This window comes from Plodia interpunctella, chromosome 3 (genome assembly GCF_027563975.2).
Source record: "Plodia interpunctella isolate USDA-ARS_2022_Savannah chromosome 3, ilPloInte3.2, whole genome shotgun sequence".
Classification (NCBI taxonomy): domain Eukaryota; kingdom Metazoa; phylum Arthropoda; class Insecta; order Lepidoptera; family Pyralidae; genus Plodia; species Plodia interpunctella.
The window spans coordinates 3,770,380-3,794,229 of record NC_071296.1 but is presented as its reverse complement, the minus strand read 5'-3'; the positions used below and the strand labels follow the sequence as shown (position 1 = coordinate 3,794,229).

General features: G+C 34.5%; 3 protein-coding genes across 19 annotated transcripts in view; 2 read left to right on the top strand and 1 right to left on the bottom strand.

The window, feature by feature from the left end:
- Window positions 1-411: 411 nt before the first annotated feature.
- LOC128683609 (uncharacterized protein) lies at window positions 412-4,707 on the top strand. The gene is made up of 6 exons (XM_053769400.2): window positions 412-603; window positions 681-914; window positions 1,007-1,378; window positions 1,828-2,548; window positions 2,898-3,091; window positions 4,392-4,707. The coding sequence occupies exons 1-6, from the start codon at window positions 580-582 to the stop codon at window positions 4,665-4,667; spliced, it is 1,821 nt and encodes a 606-aa protein (XP_053625375.1). The 5' UTR covers window positions 412-579; the 3' UTR covers window positions 4,668-4,707.
- pelo (pelota) lies at window positions 4,694-7,856 on the bottom strand. The gene is made up of 7 exons (XM_053769401.2): window positions 7,635-7,856; window positions 7,295-7,538; window positions 6,801-7,055; window positions 6,247-6,469; window positions 5,711-5,903; window positions 5,301-5,407; window positions 4,694-5,042 (listed from the first exon to the last, which is right to left on the bottom strand). The coding sequence occupies exons 1-7, from the start codon at window positions 7,673-7,675 to the stop codon at window positions 4,948-4,950; spliced, it is 1,158 nt and encodes a 385-aa protein (XP_053625376.1). The 5' UTR covers window positions 7,676-7,856; the 3' UTR covers window positions 4,694-4,947.
- Window positions 7,857-8,903: 1,047 nt separating this feature from the next.
- Window positions 8,904-23,850, top strand: part of CLIP-190 (Cytoplasmic linker protein 190) — a 45,129-nt gene continuing 30,182 nt past the window's right edge. For 10 of the 17 annotated variants that reach the window (XM_053769815.1, XM_053769817.1, XM_064437078.1 and 7 more), the window contains exons 1-2: window positions 8,904-9,205; window positions 9,572-9,870. In XM_053769815.1, coding sequence (XP_053625790.1) covers window positions 9,636-9,870 — 235 coding nt within the window. In that variant the 5' untranslated portion in view covers window positions 8,904-9,205; window positions 9,572-9,635. Of the gene's footprint in view, window positions 9,206-9,571; window positions 9,871-23,584; window positions 23,796-23,850 lie in introns of those variants that run through there. The other 7 variants (XM_053769812.1, XM_053769811.1, XM_053769804.1 and 4 more) reach the window with 3 other exon arrangements.

Here is a 23,850-nt window from a genome sequence, read left to right as displayed (position 1 = left end):
ACGCTGTTGGTTTTCTTAAAATAAAATAAATAAATAAAATAAATAAAGGCTCTGATTATATGATCGATGTCGACTTTCTATCCGACATCAATCCTCTTTAGGAATAGAGCTACTTAATATCAGCTAGTTAAAGCTTTATATTCCATAATCGTTTCGTACGACATCCACCGAACGTTATGCCAGTAACGTTACCCATGGAATTAGTAGGTACTACATAGTACTTATTAAATCCGTGCCGTTACCTTCTTTTGACAGCGGTAACGTTACCATTTTTTTTGTTTTAAAGCTTGTTAAAACATGGAATTAGTAGGTAAGTACTCCATACAAGGATGTAGGTACTTCGTACAACGAAACGTTTACTAAATCCATGATCATGATTGTAATAATGTCAAACAGATCAATTCAATTGTCAATGTCATTCTGACATTTTTCTTTTCAATCCAACCAAGTTTGCCATCGTTTGGGTTTGTACATTGTGCATGTAATATTTTCTATATAAAATATTACTTGTAAAATATAATACTTTTATGCATTTTATTGATATAAGTAATATCTTAATTTAATCGATAAAAACACAAAATGGTGTCCAAGAAAAAGAAGAAGGTAAGTAAACACGTAAACATTGTAATCAAAACACGTGTTATCGTTCAGTCTAACCACAAAACTGTTATTTATTTCAGTATTCATCCGGAGAAGGAGCACAGTTTATGACTAGAAAGGCTGCTCTGAAAAAGCTACAGTTGACTCTCAAGGATTTTAGACGTATTTGTATACTCAAAGGAATATACCCCAGGGAGCCCAGAAACCGGAAACGGGCCCAGAAAGGTGCAGGTGGGATTAAAACTTTGTACCACACCAAGGATATAAAGTTTTTACTACACGAACCTATAATATGGAAGCTTCGTGAACTAAAGGTATAATAATTACATCATGTGAAACATCTCTGTTTTTCTAAGTTTGATTACACCAGTAAATATAATCCACCACCATTCCCAATTTTTTGCAGGTTTATCAACAAAAGATTCGTAAAGCAAGGTCAATGAAACAATATGGTTTGATGAGAAAATATTTCCGTGATTACCCAGAAATTAATATTGACCATATTGTAAAAGAGCGGTATCCAACATTTGTGGATGCTTTACGGGATTTGGACGACTGCCTCACTCTCTGCTTCTTGTTCAGCACCTTCCCTTCACTGAAAAAAGTTCCCAGAGACCAATCCACTCTCTGCAGAAGGCTGACGGTAGAGTTCATGCATGCTGTCATTGCGGCTAAAGCACTCCGCAAAGTATTTGTGTCAGTGAAAGGTTACTATTATCAGGTTGAGCTGGAAGGCCAGACAATCACATGGATTGTACCACATCATTTCTCGTTCCAGGTACAATGTATACCTTATTGTAATAACATTTTTTTGTGAGCCATGCAATTGATTACATCTAATAACACTTTTTTTTCTAGTATGACTATTAGAATCCGGACTATATAAAATTTATTGAAATTCTATACTTATTACATTAAAAGTAAAAAAGGGGAAATATAAACAAGTATTTGAAATGAATTTAAACTTAATACTTATTACAAGTTGTAGATTTCTTAAAAATTCTTTCATCACAAATTAACACATCAATAATTTTATTCATTATCACTTTGATATTGACGACAATATCAAAGTGATAAAAGGTTGTTTTTCCGTTTGAGGCAGAAAAACCTTAAAAATGTGCTCCCAACTCAGCAGACCAACCATAAGCTTATACAAACAATTGTAACTTAAATAAATACTATTTTAATCTGCTGTAAAAAACTGAACAAACAATTATTATTTTTCAGCCACAAAGCAAAGATGAGGTGGACTTCAAGATCATGTCAACATTCGTAGAATTCTATACAATGATGCTTGGCTTTGTAAACTTCAAGTTGTATCATGCGTTGAATCTGGTGTACCCTCCCAAGCTTACAGCTGCCTTGTCAGACTCTGACAAAGACCTCATTGACGAACAAGCTTATGTATCAGAAAGAATAGCTGCAATGAACTCACCACTGACAAAAGTAACTGGATCAAATGAAGCTGAAGAATTGCCAGAAATAGACATATTCAACACCGAAGATGAAGATCCCCAAAAATTGGAGGAAGCCAAACAGGAGGCAGAGAAAGTTAAGAAGCTAAAAACACTGTTCAAAGGCCTTAAGTTTTACATAAATAGAGAAGTGCCAAGAGAGCCTCTGGTCTTCATAATCCGGTGCTTTGGTGGTGAAGTGTCTTGGGACCGTAACCATTTTGTGGGTGCAACATTTGATGAATCTGATGAATCCATTACATACCAGATTGTAGATCGTCCCAGCATGGAGAAGCAATATCTTTCCAGATATTATGTACAGCCACAATGGGTGTTTGACAGTGTGAATGCTAGGACACTACTTCCAATTAACAAGTACTTGATGGGAGCTGTTCTTCCTCCTCATCTATCACCATTTGTTGACAAAATTAAGGACCAAGTTTACATACCACCCGAACAGAGGGCTCTAAATGATCCTGACTTCAAACCATTGGGTAAGTAATCAAAAGAAAATGTATTGTTAATCTTTGGAATCCTAGGCAACATATTTTATCTGTGTAGCACTAACATACTATGTCAGTGCTAAATTTTGTAAAGTGCAATAATGACAAAAACATAGATACTTCAGCTTAAAGCATGCTTAATTTTTTTTATGAATAACAGTGTAACAGTTATGAATATCTTGCTGCTAAATTATCAATCTATATAGCCACTCACTTAGCGTTCATAAATGTGAAAATCATGTTTTCTTTGCCAATATTTTTTTACTGTCAAAAATGCTAAAGATTGCTAATCAAATTGCAAAGAAGTAGCATTATTTGTGTTTTTCAATTGTAATTGCAGATGACGATGAAGAAGGCAGCGACATTGAAGAAGACAGTGATGAAGACGAGGAAAAAGCTGAAGACTCTGCCGAAGAAGGAGATGCAGAGACTGCGCTTACGAAGCAGTACCAGGAGGAAGTGGAACAGGACTCTTCATCTGAGGACGAGGATGACGATATGGACCCAGCCAAAAAGAAAATCGCCAAGGAAAAGGTAAAAAGTTAAGGGCCAATTTCGCCGCAGGCTAGTTTCTTGAAACTGACCTGCGGCGAAATACATGATACTTGATCATAGCCTAAATGTAGCATATCAAACAGATAGCGTTAAACATTGTGTTTGTTTGACAAGTATTTGATAGGGCTAACTGGCCAATCTTATCTGGCAGATTTATCTAGCAGTATATCAGAAATAGGGATACAAAGACAGACTTACGTATTTTTATAATATTAGTATATGCTAGCTTTTGCCACGCGTTAATTTCGTGTGTCCGCTAATAACTTATTATTGTCAATATCTCGGTTTCTAAGCAACATATCATCTATAAGACCTATACAGCTAAAAAATGAAAAATACGCAACATAAAATTCCGTGTTAATCATTTTAAACAGACCTTCCTCGTCCCTAATTTTTCTAAAGAAATAAATTATTATTTATTTGAATAAAAATTAAAAACTTCGTCTGCTTGGATATTAAAAAAAAGTATTTCTATTGAATATTAGCCGTATTCATGAGCAGTATAAAAAGTAGTATCCTGAAATTTCCCTGGCCGACCTTCCCTAACTCAATTATTTTTCAAACAAAAAAAGCATAATACAAACACTGCTGAATAAGATAAATACAAATATTCTTTATTTGTAAATGTTGTTTATGCTAAGAAATGTGGTGCACATACAGGTTTTAAAGAGATATCAGTTTCTCACATTTTACCAGACACTGGCATGCAAAATAGATATTTTAAGTTATATTATAAAATATTTAATTATGTGATTTTATCTAAATGTAGTACTCTAAAAAATAATATATAAAAAAATGCTCATTCCATAAAATTTAATCGAAGTGTAAGAATAATTATTAACAATTAGATAATGTCATTTATTAAAAAGTCAAAGTAGGTACTCATTAATGGTATAAAATGAGTTATCAACCAGCCAGCTTTTCAGTTTCCTTTTAAACACATTTAGAGATAGAGACTTCATATCTTCATTGAGACTGTTATATATTTTAACAGCCATTTGGTAGCTGTTTTTGCTATATAAGGCTGTTAGGGTGCCTGCAGCTATACTTATACGTTTCGCTTCGTTTTTTAAATAAATTAGTATTATGTTTGACAAATACACACATTTCGTAAATATACAAGCAAGTGGCTGTCATAATTTTAAGTTCTTTGTAGAGAGGTCTGCATGAAGTTAATGGATCGGCGTTACATAAAGCTCTTATACATTGCTTTTGAGCTCTAAGGGCACGATCTATATGACTTGAATAATTTAGGATATTTTTTTATACCCTTTTTCAGAAAAAAACAATGGCAGTGTCTTCTGGCGTCCCTTACAAAGAACACCCGTACCAGAAGGAAATTGAGGACAAACAAGCATTCAGATTGAGAGAAAAACTTGTGCGGAAGAAACACAGAAACCTTTATAAGAGCATGAAAGCAGGACAGGAACAACGCAAGAAAGAAATATGGCTGCTCAGAAAGAAGAGGCGCCTTCACGACGAGAAAGTAAAATTGGAGAAAAAGAACGAAAAGAGAAAGCAAAGAACACAAGCTCTTGAGGCTGCTTCTGCTTGAATATGTATTGAAATAAAATATTGTAATAATTTCAAAATAACAGTTTTATTTAATCTACAATTTTCATATGTACAATATTACATTATTATAACAGCTTAAAATTACTCTTATATGTATAACAAATGAGGGGAACTTGTAAAATAAAGACATAATGAATATCTGGATTATACATAAAATATAAAAATCAATTTTCACATGTCTTTAAAATATTTCGAATGCTCAGTCAATATTGTAGGCATTAAAGCCAAATGATTGAATAAAAAATAGTTTTCATATCAAATTAATCTGAATCACTGTCGTCTTCAGCGTCGCTATCTTCGAGCTCCGGCATGGGGAATCTGAGGATAGCTGCTATACCAGTCAGCTGATCCAGTTCTGAAATATAGATAAATCGGTTATTTTCTCATTCCAGAAGGTTTGGGCTTCCGAAAATATTATTTAGGTTTATTAAAATTATATTTTCCGAAACAAATACGAAAAGTAGTTAATATAGGGTTAAAACTCCAGTGCAGCTAAATTATTTTAATTGAAATTTATTTCTGCATGCTCGTTTTGGCAAGCCCTTAGGCTTGGGGGACCTTAAGGACTTGCGACGATATGTTCATTTCCTTTATGAAATCTTGTAATGCTCACGTTCGCCAGATACGTGCATACTGGAAAATATCCTGACGTCTCCACCATTTTCTCGAACTGAATCCACTAGCGCAACATACTCTTTTCGCTGTTGTATGTCTTGACATCTGAAAAATAATTACAAGGAATGTTTTTATATCTGTGTTACAGACTAGGTAGGTGGGTTTTAATAGGTTAAAACGAAAAGTTTTTAGCTGCGTTGCGTGATTGGGATGTGTAAGACATATTTATTTCATAAATTAAAGAGAGAAATATGAGATTTCTCTGCCAAGTAAAGATTACGCAAAAAAAATTTTACTATTTTCAAATTTGTAAAGTAATAACTAGAACTTGTTTGGTGATGAAAAGGTCAGGCAAGTCACTAACATTGTAAGAAACCATTACCAAACATGTAAAGACATATTAGGTACCTGAATAATTTATCAGATATCATTAGAATTTCAATGGCCATTGCCTCATTGGCCCTCTCCACATGTTTCTTGCCATAGAAAGCCTTAGCCGGCTCCAGTTGCAGCATAGTGTAAAAACTTTCTAGTAACTTGACTTCACTTGAGGCCTTGGTGTCAGATATTTTAGAGATCACTGCCGGCTCTTGAAGAACCTCTGAAATTATATTTATTTTAATTAATGCCTGAAGACAGCCACAAGGCTGTCTTCAATATATTGTTTCCCTACATAGTTAATACTGTTTCAGAATATGTTTTTTCTGGCAAAATAAAAAAATAGTTATAGCTTATCTAAATCAAGATAAGCCCAGGCTTCGCGGCGTCACAGCCGTATACAAACTAAAACATGCAAGGATGACATAGCTTATTGAACTTGTCTGAAGAATATGATAAGTATGATGTTTTTTATTTGTACTTGCTTTTTTATCAAAACAGAAATTAATTTACATACAAACAAATTTAATAGTCACATTTATATGATACAAGATATTTCATTTAACCTTTTAAGGAATGTTTGAATCCAGATGAAGCCTTAACTAGCAAGAACTTTCCTTTATTTTCAAGAAGTAATTTGTTATCGGTCTTTATCGCTTGTTGCATCATGTAGTCAAAGAACTGATCCTTCACAAACCCAGGAGATGCTATTATCACACACTTGACAATGCTGAAATCAATGTGTCGGAGGATTCCCTGCATTACAGCATCATAAAACTTGTTCAAACCCTTAAAATAAAACAAAAAAAACATGACTGATTATTAAAAGTGATTTAGGGCCATTTCACCCAGTTCTATGAGTTGTTCTTCAGGTTTTTTTAAATTATTTTGAGCATAGTCGACCTCAATTTGGCCAGGTGGGTGGCGAAGATCTAGGGTGCTAAATGCAAGCTCAAAAATTGTTACCTATTACTGCAGTTAATACTAAAGGATATTCTACATCAATTTTAGAGATTATTATGTAAACTTTAGCATAATAAAATCAGTATTAATTATTAAAGCATACTGTACAATCTTATTTTATATTATTAAAAAAATATATTTAAAAAAAACAGACTACCTTTTCATGTTGCTGCGCAAACCCCTTCCTCTTTCGAGGGATTGTGATATCTATCTTTGATCTAACCAGTGTCATTGAGGGTGTAATAAGACACACATGAGCTAGACCTTCTTGCATCACAACAGCTGCCACATCAGCATTGACCGCAGGGTCGCAGGCCATGTCCACCCGCTCCAAGGCTACCGAGTCCCATAGTGCCTTTTGCAATGTGAACTTTCGATTTAGTTCCAAGTCCAGTGTGTGGTAAGCTCCCATCTAAAATATAGGGTCAAAAAAATCATATTCATAATACTAAATAAACCCTAGTCTCAGTTTAGGATCACCTACTCATTTCCTTTCATGCATGCATGGTGCAGAGAAAGTAAAGTTATAATAACTGTTACAAAAATAAAATTATAATATGTTACAGATTTTATCAGAGAATGCTTTTAGAATTAAGTTCAGCAGTTTATATACATTATGCAAACTTCAATAAATAAATATAACATATCTACCTTAACATATTGATTTTCCACGATGTTTCGCCCCTTCAATCGTAGCATACATGCTTGCGTATCAAAATCTATATTTTCCACGCTTATAGTGAGTGTAGTTCTCACTCTGTTACTCGTAGAAGATCCTGTGGAAGATTCCGTCTGGACCTTACGCACTGTAGATGCTGTTACAGCATCGCCCTCAGCAATTAGGTTGTACGCGTGCCACATATCCTCGGGCTCCTCCGGGATAAGCCCAATACTTCTGAATATAATAAAATAGTCAATTATTTACCAAAATCCCACATGTTTTCAAGTAAATAATCTTTGTCTTTAAAATGTACATGAAGACATTACTCACCCACAACCATCTTTTTCGATGCTTTTGAAGACGAGCTTCATTTTTACGGATAAAATAAATCAACCTTGTGAAATAAAGTTCATGATGATTATTTACGAATTCCACAAATTGTATGTTAAAGAAGTAAAATACCTAACATCACCATGCACGCACACACAATATTTTTGCTTGCTTTGCTTGAAGTTCGCGTGCATGTTGTCCTGTCAGCAACTTCTCAATGACAATGACAGATTGACAGACAATGACATAGGACATAGTTCTCTCTAGACTCCATTTATTGATAAAAATAGGGAGTATTACTATACATTTATCCCGCCAGAGTACAATACTGTATATTACGTATACAAAAACTTTGCCGCCTTTTGCTATGTCGATTAAAACGTTTATTTTAGAGTACTTTATTAATCCTTTCATTATTTATGTAAGCATTCGTTTGTAAAAATATATAACAATGGAGCATAATCGGGTGCCGAAATTTTGGGAAAAATCGTTTTCCATAAGATAAAAAACTTCGAAAAAAATGGGAAACGCCTCACGCTGTAAAATTTTCAAGCCAGTAAACGGTCGAAAAAAAGCTCGGAGCACTGCACACGTGAAAACTTATTAAAATATGGACTTCATACAGGTAAGATCTTCAGTCAAAATCAAGTTTATTATATTAGTTTATGACCACAGTTGACCAAAAATTGCAGAACTTAACCTAAAATAGTGATATTATTTTCAGGATAATCCGCTAAATCCTTCCTTTTTCCTTAAACTCGCACCACGATTGAGTAGAAGGTATTTTTGGTCATAAATCTGCAACAATATTGAAAATTGGCGCATTTTGCCTCCATTGGCAATGTTTGTGTACCTTAGGTGTACCAATAGTGCCATCTGCGCTGTGCTTTGCGTAATATTCAAAACGAATTTGTACACTGATGATGAAGAAAGCAAAAAAAAAACAAGATTTATTAAGTACCTACTTCGGATGATGATCTCTGATGAAAACAGAGAAGAAAGAAACATTTTGCGTTTTGTTTTAGTCTTCTCGTGTGTAAAATATGCAACTAAAATCTTGGTCGATATTTAGTCGCACCTACCGTGGTATTTATTTACGTGGTTATTTTTTGAGCATTGAGATCGACTCAGCTTGTGATGAGTCGCAAGCGAGGACTAATCTATAAACCTAAGACAAAAAGTGTCGGGAACTTCATCTAGTAGGTAGGTAATAAGTTAACTTTGAAAGCTAGTAAGACCGACTTCAAAACAAAACGCTTTGATTTGACGTTTGGAAACATTTGTGATGGAAGGACGGGCGATCGTATTGTATTGCTTGCTATGAATTATTTTCCGTTACGTGTCCGGTGCCCGTAGCTTTACGCTACCATTATTTATGTGTTATAAAGTTTACAAACTTTAGTGTAGAAATATTTTGAAGTTCGTCATGGTTTAAGTGCAAATTTACAAAGCTTAGTGAAGTGATAGTGATAACAATATTGTCAAGCTCAGCTGGTCGTGACGAGCGGTAAAAATCTCCCCAGTTTTTCTTTAGGTTACGGATAACACTTTTTGTGCTCCATTTCCTCAAGGTATGCCGTTATTTTCTTTTTATGACTAGGTAGCTATCCAATAAATATGGTCATATTGATTTAACTTCTTATCAATAGAAAGTAATTGGGGTGTGCTTTAATACCAGAACACAAGTAAGTAATTCTCACGTGTTATATTTTCAAGATTTCGTTTGGATATTTATTGAAAACGTCCAAATTACGTGATCTCCCATATGTTTGTAGTCATTATTTACTAAGACTCAACATTGGCCGTGATCCAGATTACGCGTCCTCATATTGCGCGGGAACTTGCGATATTTTTAGTCCTATGTTGATTTAACGTGCCGCTAAACTATGTATTAGCTACCTACGTAAAATTATGTATAAAAAATATCTCGGTTTCAGTAATATAATGGGTTCTTAGTAAAAAAGAAACAGTATTAAAAGTGCTTAATAAGTGAACGAAAAAATGAGTGAAGTTCAAGAATATACGCCTGCGATTGCCGCGCCGCAGACACCAGCTCCGGCCTCATCAGCATCATCCGAAAACCTGTCCACAACCAGCACAGCAACCGCCTCCAGACCTGACTCAACAAGGCCTTCATCTCTGCCCAAACCATCAGGCCTCAAGCCACCAACTAAGATTGGGAGGCTATGCTCCAATAGTGCCCCAAAGCCTGCAGTCCCCATTTCTCCACGGACTGGTGAGTTGATTTATTATATTACTCTACTATACATTTATAGTACCTATTTATGTATTGAAATTTATTATAATGTATGACTGTCTATAGATCATGTTGTATCCAGTTACACAAACTGCAATTGACAATCATTGTTTTATGTTGTCTTTAGATTATTGTTAGTTGCTGCTATTAATTCATTATAATTGAATTTCATCATCAATTTATGCAATTCCAATTACGGGCAGAGTTTGGAGCTTCATAAGATGAGCTGTGTAGCCAATCATTGATAGATTTGACTTTAGTTAGTAGCTCAATCGATCCTATTATCTGCAATAACCTTTAAACTGCTAGCAAGGCCATTGGGGTAGCTAATTCTGCAGAAATGTTTGCGATGGCAATGTTTAATTAAATGACTCATTTTGTCACAACAGAGATTGGAATAGACTGAATGTTTGTTACATTTAAACTTCAAGGTTGCAATGAGAGTGCAGCCACCTACTAATCTACATATTCTATATTATCCCAAGCAAACTCAAATGTAGTGTATTAATTTCCATATATTCATATTATTTATACTTATATACAATACACTACCTATTTGAGTTTCAACCTTCTTTACTTACACATTACAATTTCCACATGTTTCTTATTCATGTTGCAATATCTGTCCCAGTTACAAAAGATGCAGATCATGATAATACACACATTATCTAATGTGGCAATTTACAATACATCCACACATTTATGATTTTATTACTTAGTACTTCTAATGACTATTGCTTTATTAATTTAGTTTTTTTAAGATAGCATACCCGGTTGATTAGACTATTTATTATTTATTGTCCAAAACTTATAACATAATTGTTACAAAAATATCATTTAAGAGAAAATAGAAACTATAAACAATCATATAATTCATTATTTTAAATGGCTCAAAGCTGAAATATAAGTGTATGTATATACACCAGCAGAAATACATGTTTTCATTCAAATAGCGTCATCGTCATTTATATCGATGAGGTGCATGGCACTGCTTGTGACATCAACATTTCTACCATCTTAAAATGTACCTAGTCAAACATGTATAGTAGAAGCATCTAATGTGTGACCTTGAAGGTGGCGGATAGAAAACCAGTATTTTGGTATTTAAATTCCTTCATATCACGCAATTACAATTAATGCTTGTAGTCCGGCGCTGAAGAAAACTCGAAGGCAACTCGAAGGCAACTCGAAGGAAATATTTTTCGACGACATTCCGCTGTCACTGGGCATAAAAATGACAACACATTAACATAATCCTGCTTGATCGCACTTCTGTGTCTTAGAATAGGGAATCCGGGAATCTTAAATAGAAACTAACTCTGTGTAGGTACCTATCTTCTTTTAAAGAAAGAGAACAAATGAAGTAAAGAATGAGAAATAAGATTAATAGAACAACATAGAGTAATCCATTTTTATTCTAGGATAGACAACACGATCAACTTAAAAATTTGTTTCATTCAGCAAGAAGCCTAAAGAGTAGGTACTCTTTTGGCTACCTACTTTTTATCGTATTGTACCGAAAGTGAATGCTTAATGCACTTCGGTCGGCGCCTACGAATAGTAAGTCGGCGCCAATCAAATCGTTTTAGATTCCAATTCACGACAAACAAAATTAACTAGATAATTAAAGTAGGTACCTATCTGTGAAGCTTTCTGGATTCTCTGGCTGGGTGAATGTGACGATATTTTCTGAATAGATCGCCAAAAACACTGCAATATCGTCCAATGATATTTTTGAGTTTGTATATTAAAAATCATATTTTTCAGTATCTTTTTCTGCCAGTCCATAATAATTTAATTGTGGTCTTTCAATATTTCTTACCGAAATTGTCATAATATCTTCGATTTGGCCATACATGCCTTCTATCTAGCAATAAACCGCCGCACCACCAGAAATCCTATTCTAGTTACATATTTTCTCTTAACAAAATGCACATCTCCCCAGGAAACAGGCTTAGGATCCACGCCTTAAATTCAAAAAATTAGTAGTATATACTTACTATCTTTGGCCTCAAAATAAAATACCAGCCAAGTATGAGTAGAAGAAATACATTAAGGGTTACCTACTTATACCCCTACCTACATACTTCTTTATTTTTCTTGCTTTAATCTTTTCTAACAATTCTCGCATGACAATACAATATACTGATGAATGTTATCTGATAGCAAAAGCCTTGACAAATTCAATACGTTTTGTTCACATAATGCTCGAAAATATTTGACGTCAACTTGTAACTACGACGCTACATAGAAAAACAAGATCCATATTTGGCCGATCCAGTTTGTAAAAGTGAACGTTTAACAGTTATTGTTTTTATATTCATAATAGGACCCGACAAAAACTCTCTTAAAGTAGTACGACCTTCAGATAACTGTAAAGACAATAACGTGTTATCTGATGGTTGAACGCGTAATGTATGTACGCGTATACAGGATATACATATAGACAAATGGGATCTTTTTAAGTTTTTAGTAGTTAATCTATTCTATTTAAATATTATAGAATTATATCTACACACAAAATTATAAATGAATAGCTGCGCCCCGGGGCTTTGCTTCCGTGAATTTCGTGATAAAAAGTATTAAAGTATGTGTTATTCCAGGTTATATTATATTCGTGTACCAAATTGTATTTTATATTTTTCTAATATTAGTAGGATAGTGTAAAAGAGTCACTACGAGATAAGCCAGGTACTAGGTCTTGTAATCTTTTTGTGTATAGTTCCTATAGTTCATTAGTGGAAGTGGTTTTACAGGACAAACTGCCCAAAATGACTCAATAAAAGCAATACTGAATAGAAGCAATAAAAATGCTTTAACGAGACTTAATTTCCAAAATTACTAATAAATTTAAAACGTCGTAAAAGCAACAAGTGTTCAATTAAAGCTAACACTTCCTTTAACATGTCAAGGATGGTAGTTTCCGCACTTAGTTTTTACTCTTTTTACAATTCTAGTAGTAACAAGAGTTGGGAGCCGAAAATGGCGCATTCGTGTTTTGGCCGTTGTCGTTTCAACGAGTCTTCCATTGTTGGAAATACTTTCTCTCAACCAGCTCCGAGGCATGCCAGTATAATATAATGCGTGACGGTGACGGGTGCCTGTTCGTCAAGACAAGACCTTAAAACTGTCATTACCAATGAAATTATACATTCTAACTTTTATTTGGATTAGATCCTTCCGGTTCTGGGGGCATTCCAGAGTTATTTGAATTAATAAACCTTTTCCTATAAATTTTATCAAAATCTGCTAGACGTGATAGAACAATATCAAAATAACTTATTATCATGGATCTTTCGAATTTATAAATTATCACTGCAGTACGAGAGAAGACAAACGAGAATTCCGGTATAATAAAAATTATGATGAAAACCGCTCTTGATTTAGATTAAATCTCTGTTTGCGGTCAAGTTAGTATAAAGACTGATAGCTATTCGCACCGTTGTCCAACGCTAATAAGATTTAGAGATTAGGTTAGATTGCATGTGGTTGAAACAGTCGACTAGAAAGTATTATGTCATGTCTATCGTATTAGGGTGACATTATTGGCTTATTCTGTCTGGCGTTCGTATCAACTCCCATGTGTACGGTGGGCTGCAAAGGACCATTAATAATTTTGAACCTTATTCCTAGGGAATTAGACTGGACTTTTGCAGCCGATCGTACCTCAATAAATACACCAAGTCATATGTAATGTCAAGTGCCAACTGTAGATAATTTAACATCAAATTTTCTTGTAATGTCTATAAGATAATGTGCCTGCTCAGGGCGTCCAGTAAGAAGCAATACAAAAAACAGCAAAAAATGAAAATATGTGTTAAAAATATTTATCATATCATCTTAACTGTGAAATTAATTTTGAAATATGTATTCCATGTGAAACTGAATAAACATTTTTATTTTAAGAATCGCTGGAAATTTCGTTACCTATCGAGAATACATAATTATTTTGACATGATGAATCTATACTATTATTATAAAGAGGTAAGCGTTTGTGAGTTTGTATGTTTGAGGCGGGTAATCTCCGAAACTACCTAACCGATTTCAAAAATTCGTTCACCATTAGAAAGGTACATTATCCAATATTACTATAGGCGATATTTTATCTCAAAGGGGAGCGAAGCCCCGGTCAACATCTAGTATTCAATAAAATTAAATGCATGCAATCATTGTTTCGTGAAAATGTAGTGATACACTGCCATGAAAGACGGGTCATTCTACAGTCTACATAATAGTTAATATTATACTTTTGCTATGAAGAGTATAAACTATATCTTAATTAATCAAGAAAGTATAATGATTGGAAGAGCTGTTATATCTAGATTTAACGGTAATTGGTCATAATTTATCGGGTAATTAACTCAAAGTAAAGACTATTTTCGTTCCGGTATTGTAAATTAACAATGTCATAACTTTCGATTGTGCAAATCGTTTTCAAGATAAAACCGTTAAAATAAAAGATATTCCTTTAATACTGCAACTGCAATCACACTGGTTCATTTATCGGCACTGGAAGTTCATTTGACTTTAAAATCTCAAGCCACAACTCTGTGTATGGCTAATAAAAGATGTAGTGCCTAACTATTTCTCAAAATTTTACTTGCATAAGAAATGTCCTTGAGTTGTTTATTCTCTTCATATTAAAAGGTATAGTTTTGTGGCTTTGACATTCTAGATTAGATTGCCTATAAATGTTCAACAACAACGGTAACGGTACGAAGCACAGTACATCTTCCCTTTACCGTTAAAAGACCTCGGTTACGACACGATCTTCACATTATGTCAGTGGTGTACAAAAATCAGACTGCGATCGAAGGCTCTCCCTTTCCTTTTAATTAATTACATGAAGTTTGTCTCATAACTTCTTCTACTCATCTTTGCTACCACAGTATTCCGGTCATTTACGGGTATCTGACGCAGAGTTATCAATTCCTTTTACGGGGAATAAATGACCCGTCATGTTATTTATATTATAATGTGTAAAGTTAAAAATATGGTAATTAGTCCGAATGTCCAATCAACTCTCCCGATGTGAACATTTTCTTATAGACGAGCGGAACTCGCGCGCACGATTGCAATGACGAATAGCTAGCTCCGTTTCGCTGACAATTTGCGATCTTGATTGCCAATTTAGATAAACAATTTATTTATGTCTTAATTAAAATAAATTGTCAGAAACTTGGTAGTGTTTGCGCCTATTTCCTTGCTGCACATCTGCGTTTCCATGGCTTTTTTATGGCATATGTGTATTGTTGTTATTGCTTGAGTTTTGAGAAATTCGATGAGTAAATTCAGCAATTTGTACAATAAAAATAGATTTCTACGTGGCAATGTCATCTCGGGAATACTTTTAAACCGCTTAAGTTTTCGCATAAATCACATGACATTATAAATCCGTACTGAATATTGAAATTTGTTACGAAAAGTTATTATGTAACCTTTAAATAAATGCTGTGATTCTAATGCTATTTCTGAACGGAACCTATAGGTAACTTGCGAAATGATAAGTGAAAGTTTTAGATATACTTGGAATAAAGAATTACGCAGCAGTATTATTAATTATTCTCGAGCATGTGTTTAATCTTGTAAGCGCAATTACAATCGTCGGTCCGACTGTGAGTCATACTAGTATTATATTGTTTATTTACATTGCGATTCAGGCAACTATAGGTACACCTAATCCACGATCCTGTCGACCTTGATTCGAACATTCTATTCCACGATCAGCCAAATGACATGTTCACAAAATGTCAAGTTAGAATAGAAACGGAATGGGCCGCACCTCTTCCATTCTTATGAGGTTTTATTTTCATCTTAGGCTTAGTCTAAGGTCGTGAGAAAATATCTAGCTCTACCATTAATATACAATTTAAATATCCAGATAGTTACATCAAGGTATAAAACTGGCTTCCTTATTATTAATTTGAATCTAATATATATTTTTAAATAATTACGAGATTTTTGTGCATATATGTAACGTCGGGAATAGAATTTACACCAAAAGCAATGAACACAATTTTGTTTTATACATTTATTGATTTTACCATAAACAAACAATAATATACATAATTATGTATGACTCTTACCTTACTTAATGTCTTTAAACCGAATATTTATATGTTATTGCCATTTTTCTCAAGTTAGTAACAATCTTGTTAGATATTGATTTGAGACACCACGACTCATTTGCAATTATAAAACGTTTCTCAAGTAGTCACAGCAATTTTGGGAATTTGGAATTCGGCGGACATGTCCAATTCAATTCGATTCCACCTCCGTGTCCTGCCAGCGCCACACACAACCAATTACGACATTCCTATTGAATTCTATCGTTCTGATGCAAGTTATTCCCCATAGTAATTATTGATTTACTCATTAAAATGTTAATACATCCATTCCAATTATGTAGGAATTCTATTAAATTTTTAATATAAAAATGCTTTTTCTAATATCTAAAAAAATATAAAGAAATTTAACAAATAGTAATAACTTTGAAAAAAGAAAGCTTATCAATTTGGCACAAAAATCGTCTATTATGATTTGGCGTTCTCTAGATATGCATTTATTGTGTAGGAGGTACCCTAAGTTATATTCTGTGCTTTTGTTTGCTATAATCAGCTGAGATTATGGGACACTAATTAATAATCCTGTTAATTTTGATATCATTGTCAGCGAGAGCTGACCGATGCGATTTCGAGACATACATAACAAAGAGATTGCGACAATAATGAATCTCCCTGGCACTGTGAAGTAACACAATTAAATAAACAATAACAATGTATGTTTATTGACACGATTTCGTACGTTACGTTCCCAACGATTACGAGAATAATGACAGACCAATGTCAATGCTGCCTTCAATTAAATTAATTATGGGAATTGCTCTAACGATAGCTAGTTTTATGCTAATTGAAAGATTGCATATGCAGCGACGCTATTCCTTCGCAATGCATCAAATGCGTGGTTATGAAATATCCGACATGTTCTTTTTGTAATTAAAAAATCACAGTGCCAATATTCCACAAATTTTCTTATTATTATGCAATAAGTAAATTTTATTTTTATTATCTAGTTTAATTTTTCATTTTAAACGTCATTTACATTTGTAAGTGTATCAAGTGCTCAAGTAAGAGAATAAAGTATGTCAAAGAGTCATCGTCGTCATTCACACATACTCAACTCCAGATGCAGATAAGATAAATAATGATAAAATTCGTGTAGATCTGAAGCGCCATCCACTTTAAACTTACATAAATGTAATAAACTATAAGATGTTTCCAGTTGCATTAACGTAAACATTTTTAATTTGAAAATGATTTAAAAAATAAACATCGAAGACACTGTGTCTCCTTGCAATATGTATTATTTGTTTTATGATTTAATTAATTACTTATTATTTACTTTCAGACTGACCTAGTTGTATGTGACATATTTACAGTGTCATTCGGTAGGTATTACCGTTAAACATGACTTGTCGACAGAAAGTAAACATTTCATATTTTTGTGTCCGTTATTTGGAGTGTACTATACGTCGCAAAATTTTAATTTTTTGTTTTAAATCTTAAGTTTAATGAAATATGAAATAATTTAAATATTCCTAACATAGTAGGTACATGTTAAAACATATTTTTTAGTTTCATATACTTCACTTTTTGTTACTTCGATAGTTCAGAGGCATGGTAGGTACATATCCCGTAATACCGTGACTCAATCGCGTGACAGAGTGACTATCGTGTGTGGGGATTTTACACCGTTTTTATAGTTTTTAATGCCATCGACCACCGTGTAATTTTATCATGCAATATTAAATTCCTTTTAACTGCAGTACATACGCAATGTCAAATTTTCAGAGGGATTTCTGGCATGTCATGGCCATATAGGTATTGCGGAATCAGCTGGGTCACGTTTTGTGCGTCAACCAACACTTTATGGAGGAAGACTTTCGTCTTATAAATTGCTATAATGAGAAACCTGGTCACGTCTCTGTGATAAACAGATCTAATAAAATCTTCTGTCGCTTGCAAACGAGGTTTATCCTTTAGATCAGCGCTGTTGGCAATGATACTACGACAAATTGTGACGCACTATGTTGTACAGTGTGCGCTGGAAACTTCTAAGACTGCTAAGATTTTAATTAATAAAAAATATAGGTATTTTTGTCAACAAAGCCTTGTGCCTCCCAATAACATAATACTTATCCAGGACGCCTGTAATTCATTAGTCATTTACACACACGTAATTATGTGATCATTTCATTAGCCAGAAGCATGTTGCAATGTCTCTATTAAATGTGTGATGTAACTTAATTCGCGTAAATGTCGCTAACATCCTGCTCTTTCACTGAACGAAGGTGATCCGATATTCCCGTAACTGGAGTAGGTATGTTGAAATCACTACTGGAAAGTGTTCCGCTCTGACGATGCTCGCTGCAAGGTGTGAAACAGCCCAGGTATTCTTCGTGTTGTGAAATATTACAAGAAACACGGAGGATCACAATTGCAAATGAGATTAATGCTGTGACATCATCGTTTTGAGAATTGAGATCAGACGTTAATGAATCAATGTTGATCGAGCTAATTGTATGGTCGTGACAGAGTCTGAATTTGCAAGTGTAGAAAACAACAATATAAATTAACAACATAGTATTTTTACTTACTTTTGTTTGCTACGGCGGCGTACTGTTTATTTTTATGATTATTACCTGTTTACCCGCGGCTTCGCTTGCGTATATTTCCCACGGGAACAGTTATTTTTCCGGGATGAAAGGTACCTATATTATGTCCTTCTCCATACTTCAAACTACATTTATGCAAAATTTTAAGAAGATTAGTTGAGTAGATAGAGCGTGAAGAAGTAACGAACAAAATTACTTTCTCATTTATTAATGATCATTATATAGAAAAGGACGACGTAATTAATATGTCCTAACTAATTATAAACGAGAAAGTAATTTTGTTTCTAGAGGTATGGTCCCAAATTGATTGCAGGAAAGGAACATCGTAATGGCGATTATTACTTCTGTAAGACAAAACTTTGTATTAATTATTGTGGAAACTTAGGAAGGAAAAACATCAATATTGCTTGACGTCGTAGTCCTTGGACAATAGGAATAAAAATTCGCAATGTGTTTTATTCGCTGTCACGTTTTTGTGCCGCCGATTAGTATGTGAACGTGTCGATAAACAAGGTTTTTGCTCAGCAGGATGTCGTCGTGGTCACACTTCTTCGCACTGAGATAAAAACAAAAATGTCTAGACTTGACCAATCTCACGGTTACTCAATTACTAACTAAAAACACGCAATTAAAAACATAAATAGTATGTGATTTTATTTTCACCTGCTAATGAAACATCAGCTAGCAACACGTTAATTTTATAATATTTCTTTCCATAATAAAAAAAAAATTGTGTCACAAGAAAATATACGCGGCAATTGTCCCATTGTAATGTTAAATTATTATCAAATTTACTAAGACATTTGATCTTCTATCCCTATGTAGCGTAAGTTTAATTTTCCTTCAATACGCATAGAGTATTTTTGGTTTCCATGTGAAGTGGAGAACATGTTATTTTGTATAATATTGGTGTTTGTTCTGACTCCGAATTACTCAGCTATTATGAGCTAATCACGGGATGATTTAAAAGGAAACAAGACCTGATTTTAGCTTTCAAGTGAATGCTGACCCTGTGTAAATCAGGTTTCAAGTTAGGAAAGAGCACGAACGGCATCGACAGGACGTGCCTTCCGCCAGCTCCGCCGCAGGATTGTTTGGGTTCCAAACGGTGGCAAGTTTACACAACTGCACCATTAGGCTTTTAAATTTTCGCCGCCCCTACGTAAGTAATACACCTACCTATTAATTCCTAAGTCAATATTTTATTCGAATTTACATTGCAATTTCAAATTGTCTCATGAATATTATTTTTATTAGACCACCACTTGCTTCCGTGAAGGAAAACATGAATGAAACCTGCTCATTGGTAGACTGTTAATTTCACAAGTATACGACTACTACTAGACGGCGGAAATCGTAAAAGTCAGGATACTCTTCGGCAACTTTGGTTAAAAAATTGACGCCCCTATTAGTCGGATGGTACCTAAATCCACTTCTGTTTCCAACCTCGGAGCCGATATGTCGGTCACTGCCCCGGCGTTATGTCAAATGTCAACAATTAATTATATACATGACTAGTTCGTCGGTATGTGCTAACAGAACACTTAGGCATTCATTTGTCTTGAGTCCAAAAGCGGAGGTTTACTCTGCGCTCAGCGCCGCAATGTGGTCTCATAAACAACGTTTTGTGTGAGCTTAGCAAAGTTTAGTTATTTCCGGTGTTGAATGAATTCTTGACAGAAAATCAAAAAACCATATTTAAGTACCTATTATCAATTATTTCAGTGATGAAACAAATCATTAACTGAAAGCTATTAAAATAAAATATACTTACAAGAAAATTGAGAAAGTTATTCACGGAAGCGGCCGTGCGAACTTATTAATTTTTGTAATAAAAGTCTGCAAATAAATAAATAATATCTGTCAGATAAATACGGCAGAATATTTAAAACATTATTGGTATTTTATGCAAAAGATCCTACATAACTGTAAATACATTTGCAAATTTACAAGAGAAATTTCTCAGTTAAGTACAAGACTCCCCTTTTGACCTACTACGAGCTCCTTTCATCTAGCGCTTGCCATCTCAAGTATTCGTACTCCCGACCCTCGAGGGACCGTCGACCGACCTCATAAAACTGAGCTAGCAAAACACAAAGACGCTCTTTCACTAGGTCATCGTAAGTTCCCTACTAAAAATACACTGAATTTAATATTGAAATAGAAACATGTTAAATTGTTAATGAATTTGAAATCTTTGGGTAAGTATAATATTTTTGAAGTGAAAACTTCTTGCGTTGGCGTTGAGCACTTTTTGTGATGGGTGAAAAAAGTTAAACTCGCGTCAGGACACGGGATTGAAAATTCGTAAAACGTCAAAAATGCACAACGTTTTTTTGTTATTGGAAATCTATTCTCATGTAATATTTTTCTTTTCTTCAATTTACAAATGGGTAGTATAACGAGTGAATGTAAATTCATTTTTTTTGCCTCAAATATAATTAATTTTGTAAATAGTCAATGACCCCGTCGTTAAGTGTTTTTTCGGTCGCTCGTTTTAATTATTCGTCGTTATATATCTGTCTACAGCTGGAGAATTCTGTAAAACTGAAGTACAAATATGTGTTTTGTTTTTAGGGTTCCGTAGCCAAATGGCAAAAACGGAACCCGTCATGTCTGTCTGTCCGTCCGTCCGTATGTCATAGCCACTTTTTTCGAAACTATAAGAACTGTTGAACCTTGGTAAGTAGATGTACCGCATTAAGATTTTACAAAATATGAAAAAACAATAAATTTTGGGGGTACTTTATACTTAGAAATGAAACTCAAAAACATTTTTTTATCAAACCCATACGTGTTGGGTATCTATGGATAGGTCTTAAAAAATGACATTGAGGTTTCTAATATATTTTTTTTCTAAACTGAATAGTTTGCGCGAGAGACAGTTCCAAAATGTGTGTGTCCCTGCAACTTCTAAAATAGGAGAATGATAAAACTCAAAAAAATATACGATGTACATTACTATGTAAACTTCCACCGAAAATTGGTTTGAATGAGATCTAGTAAGTATTTTTTTTATACGTCATAAATCGTAAACCGCAATTTACCTTTCATTCAATCAACGCAAAAAGTTTTTGCAAAAAGTTCTTGTTAATCGATCAACAAGAACTTTTATGTTATGTTACTTGCTGCTACGGAACCCTTCATCGGCGAGACCGACTCGCACTTGGCCGCTTTTTTTTTGTCAAAGCAATCCTTATTACACCTCTTGTGTCGCGTGCTTGGTTTGCATAAAAGATAATTCACCACTGTCAAGTCGACATGTCTCGAGAAAACCTTGCCCCTGGAGGATGGACGCGAGACACGTCATTGTCCTCGCCTATTTATTATTTCTCTCAGAAACGGAACCATAACCCCAATAGGTGCGTGAAATCGTATCGTAGATGCACTTAGTGAAAGGCGATTTGAACTTTATCGTCCATCATTACATAAGCTTAACCGTTCAAAAGCATTGCTATTTTCCTTTTGCATGTCCAAACTTACTTTCCATTGTAAATTAGCCTTTGTTAGGTCACTTATTGTGGTGAAAGGTGTTGAAGCGAATTGGACTATAATAATCATACTATGATAACTACAAATATCTTTTCGAAACAGGAGTCGTGATTCACTTGTTCTTAGCCCGACCTCAGCAACTCGCTTTCTTTGACCTGTTAGAAATCGTGGTCAGTTCGACCGTGCCTCGATACCTCTCATGACGCCTTGTTAAGTTTCACAACTTCCTAGCTTTGCGCCTTGACTACAGCTTATAGAGTAATCCCTTTTTTATTCGGCCTAGGTCCTAGCTGATCGAAGGTTATATGAAATAATCTAGGCTTAATAGTTGAATCATCAGGGCTACGTTGATTTATTGGGTTTTACTCGTATGCACAACATACATAACATAGTACTATATTCAAATTAATATGGTAAAAGTAGAGTTTGCTTGCCTTCTCAAAAAATACAACAAAAATGCAGTTAAATATAATAAATATATTAGGATTGAGCTAGCCCCAAAGTAAGTTCGAGACTTGTGTTATGGGATACTTACTCAACGATACAAAATTTTATAACAAATGCATATATAAACATCCAAGACTCAGGCCAATCAGTAAAATATCATTTTCCATCATGACCCGACCGGGGATCGAACCCGGGACCTCTCGCTTCCGAGGCAAGCACTGCGCCACTGAGGTCGTCAAAAACAAAGTTACATATTTAATTTCAGATTTTGAATCAAGTAAAATGATAGAACATCATCGCTTTGCTATTTCGAATACCTTTCGTATAACAGATAAGAAATTCCACTGTGAAACTAAGTGAATGGATGAATAGGATTCTTCATGATAGGAGTGGCCTAAGAAATTCGCGGCACGCACATCTTATCAGACATACTGATAAGATAGCCGTTCTTGTGAAATATGTTTACAATGTCTTCTTTACTTTGCGTTGGTACATTAAACGCTCACTTGAGATGAGCAAATATAACTACGGTTAATAAACTGGTGCTTACTTAGTTTTCATTACCACCGTCGTCTCCACAATGTATATTTTGTTTACAGTTGATGTCACATAAAAATTTTTATATTAATAAATATTCAGGAGTTTCTTACTGCTGACACAGAATACTTAATAGCTTTTGGTGGCATTATGCTCAACCTCAGGCATCAACCTCAATCCGAAAGAGGTTTCATATCTGTCTCTCGAGTCTCGACCCCTAAATTCGTTAGCTAGCATATTGTATTTTTTGTACTAAATCCTTAAGTATCTTAAAAAGTCTTAATAAAATACCAACAACAATTGTATCTTGTGTGTATTATATATATGAAGACAACAAAGTAAAACTGTAAACTAGAATACGTTCTAGTTTACAGTTGATGTAAACGTTGATGAAAATAAGGCTCAAAAAGTACCTAAATCAGAGGAATATATTTATTACGTCGCATTATAAAAGCCTCCCTCTAAAACTGAAACGTAGGGCGGTGTGCCGGGCGCCGGGAAACCAAAACAGTGGAGCCTGAATATCGGGAGCGAGGGCGGAGCGCGGGCGTAGGACCGGCAGTTTACTCTTAGCGGGCGACCGAGACGCGCGTACAGTTGACTTGATACACGGCTACATAATATATCTACACACACCATCGGCGGCTAAAAATCTCAATCACTTCACAACACCACCCCATACGAAGCGAATTGAAGATTTTTTTTATATTTGAATATTTGAAGATGCCGGTCGAAACGAAAATCAGCTTCTCTGGTAAGTTCTATTATGTTCGTGATCGTGAACAACATTCCCAAAATGTAAACAGTGA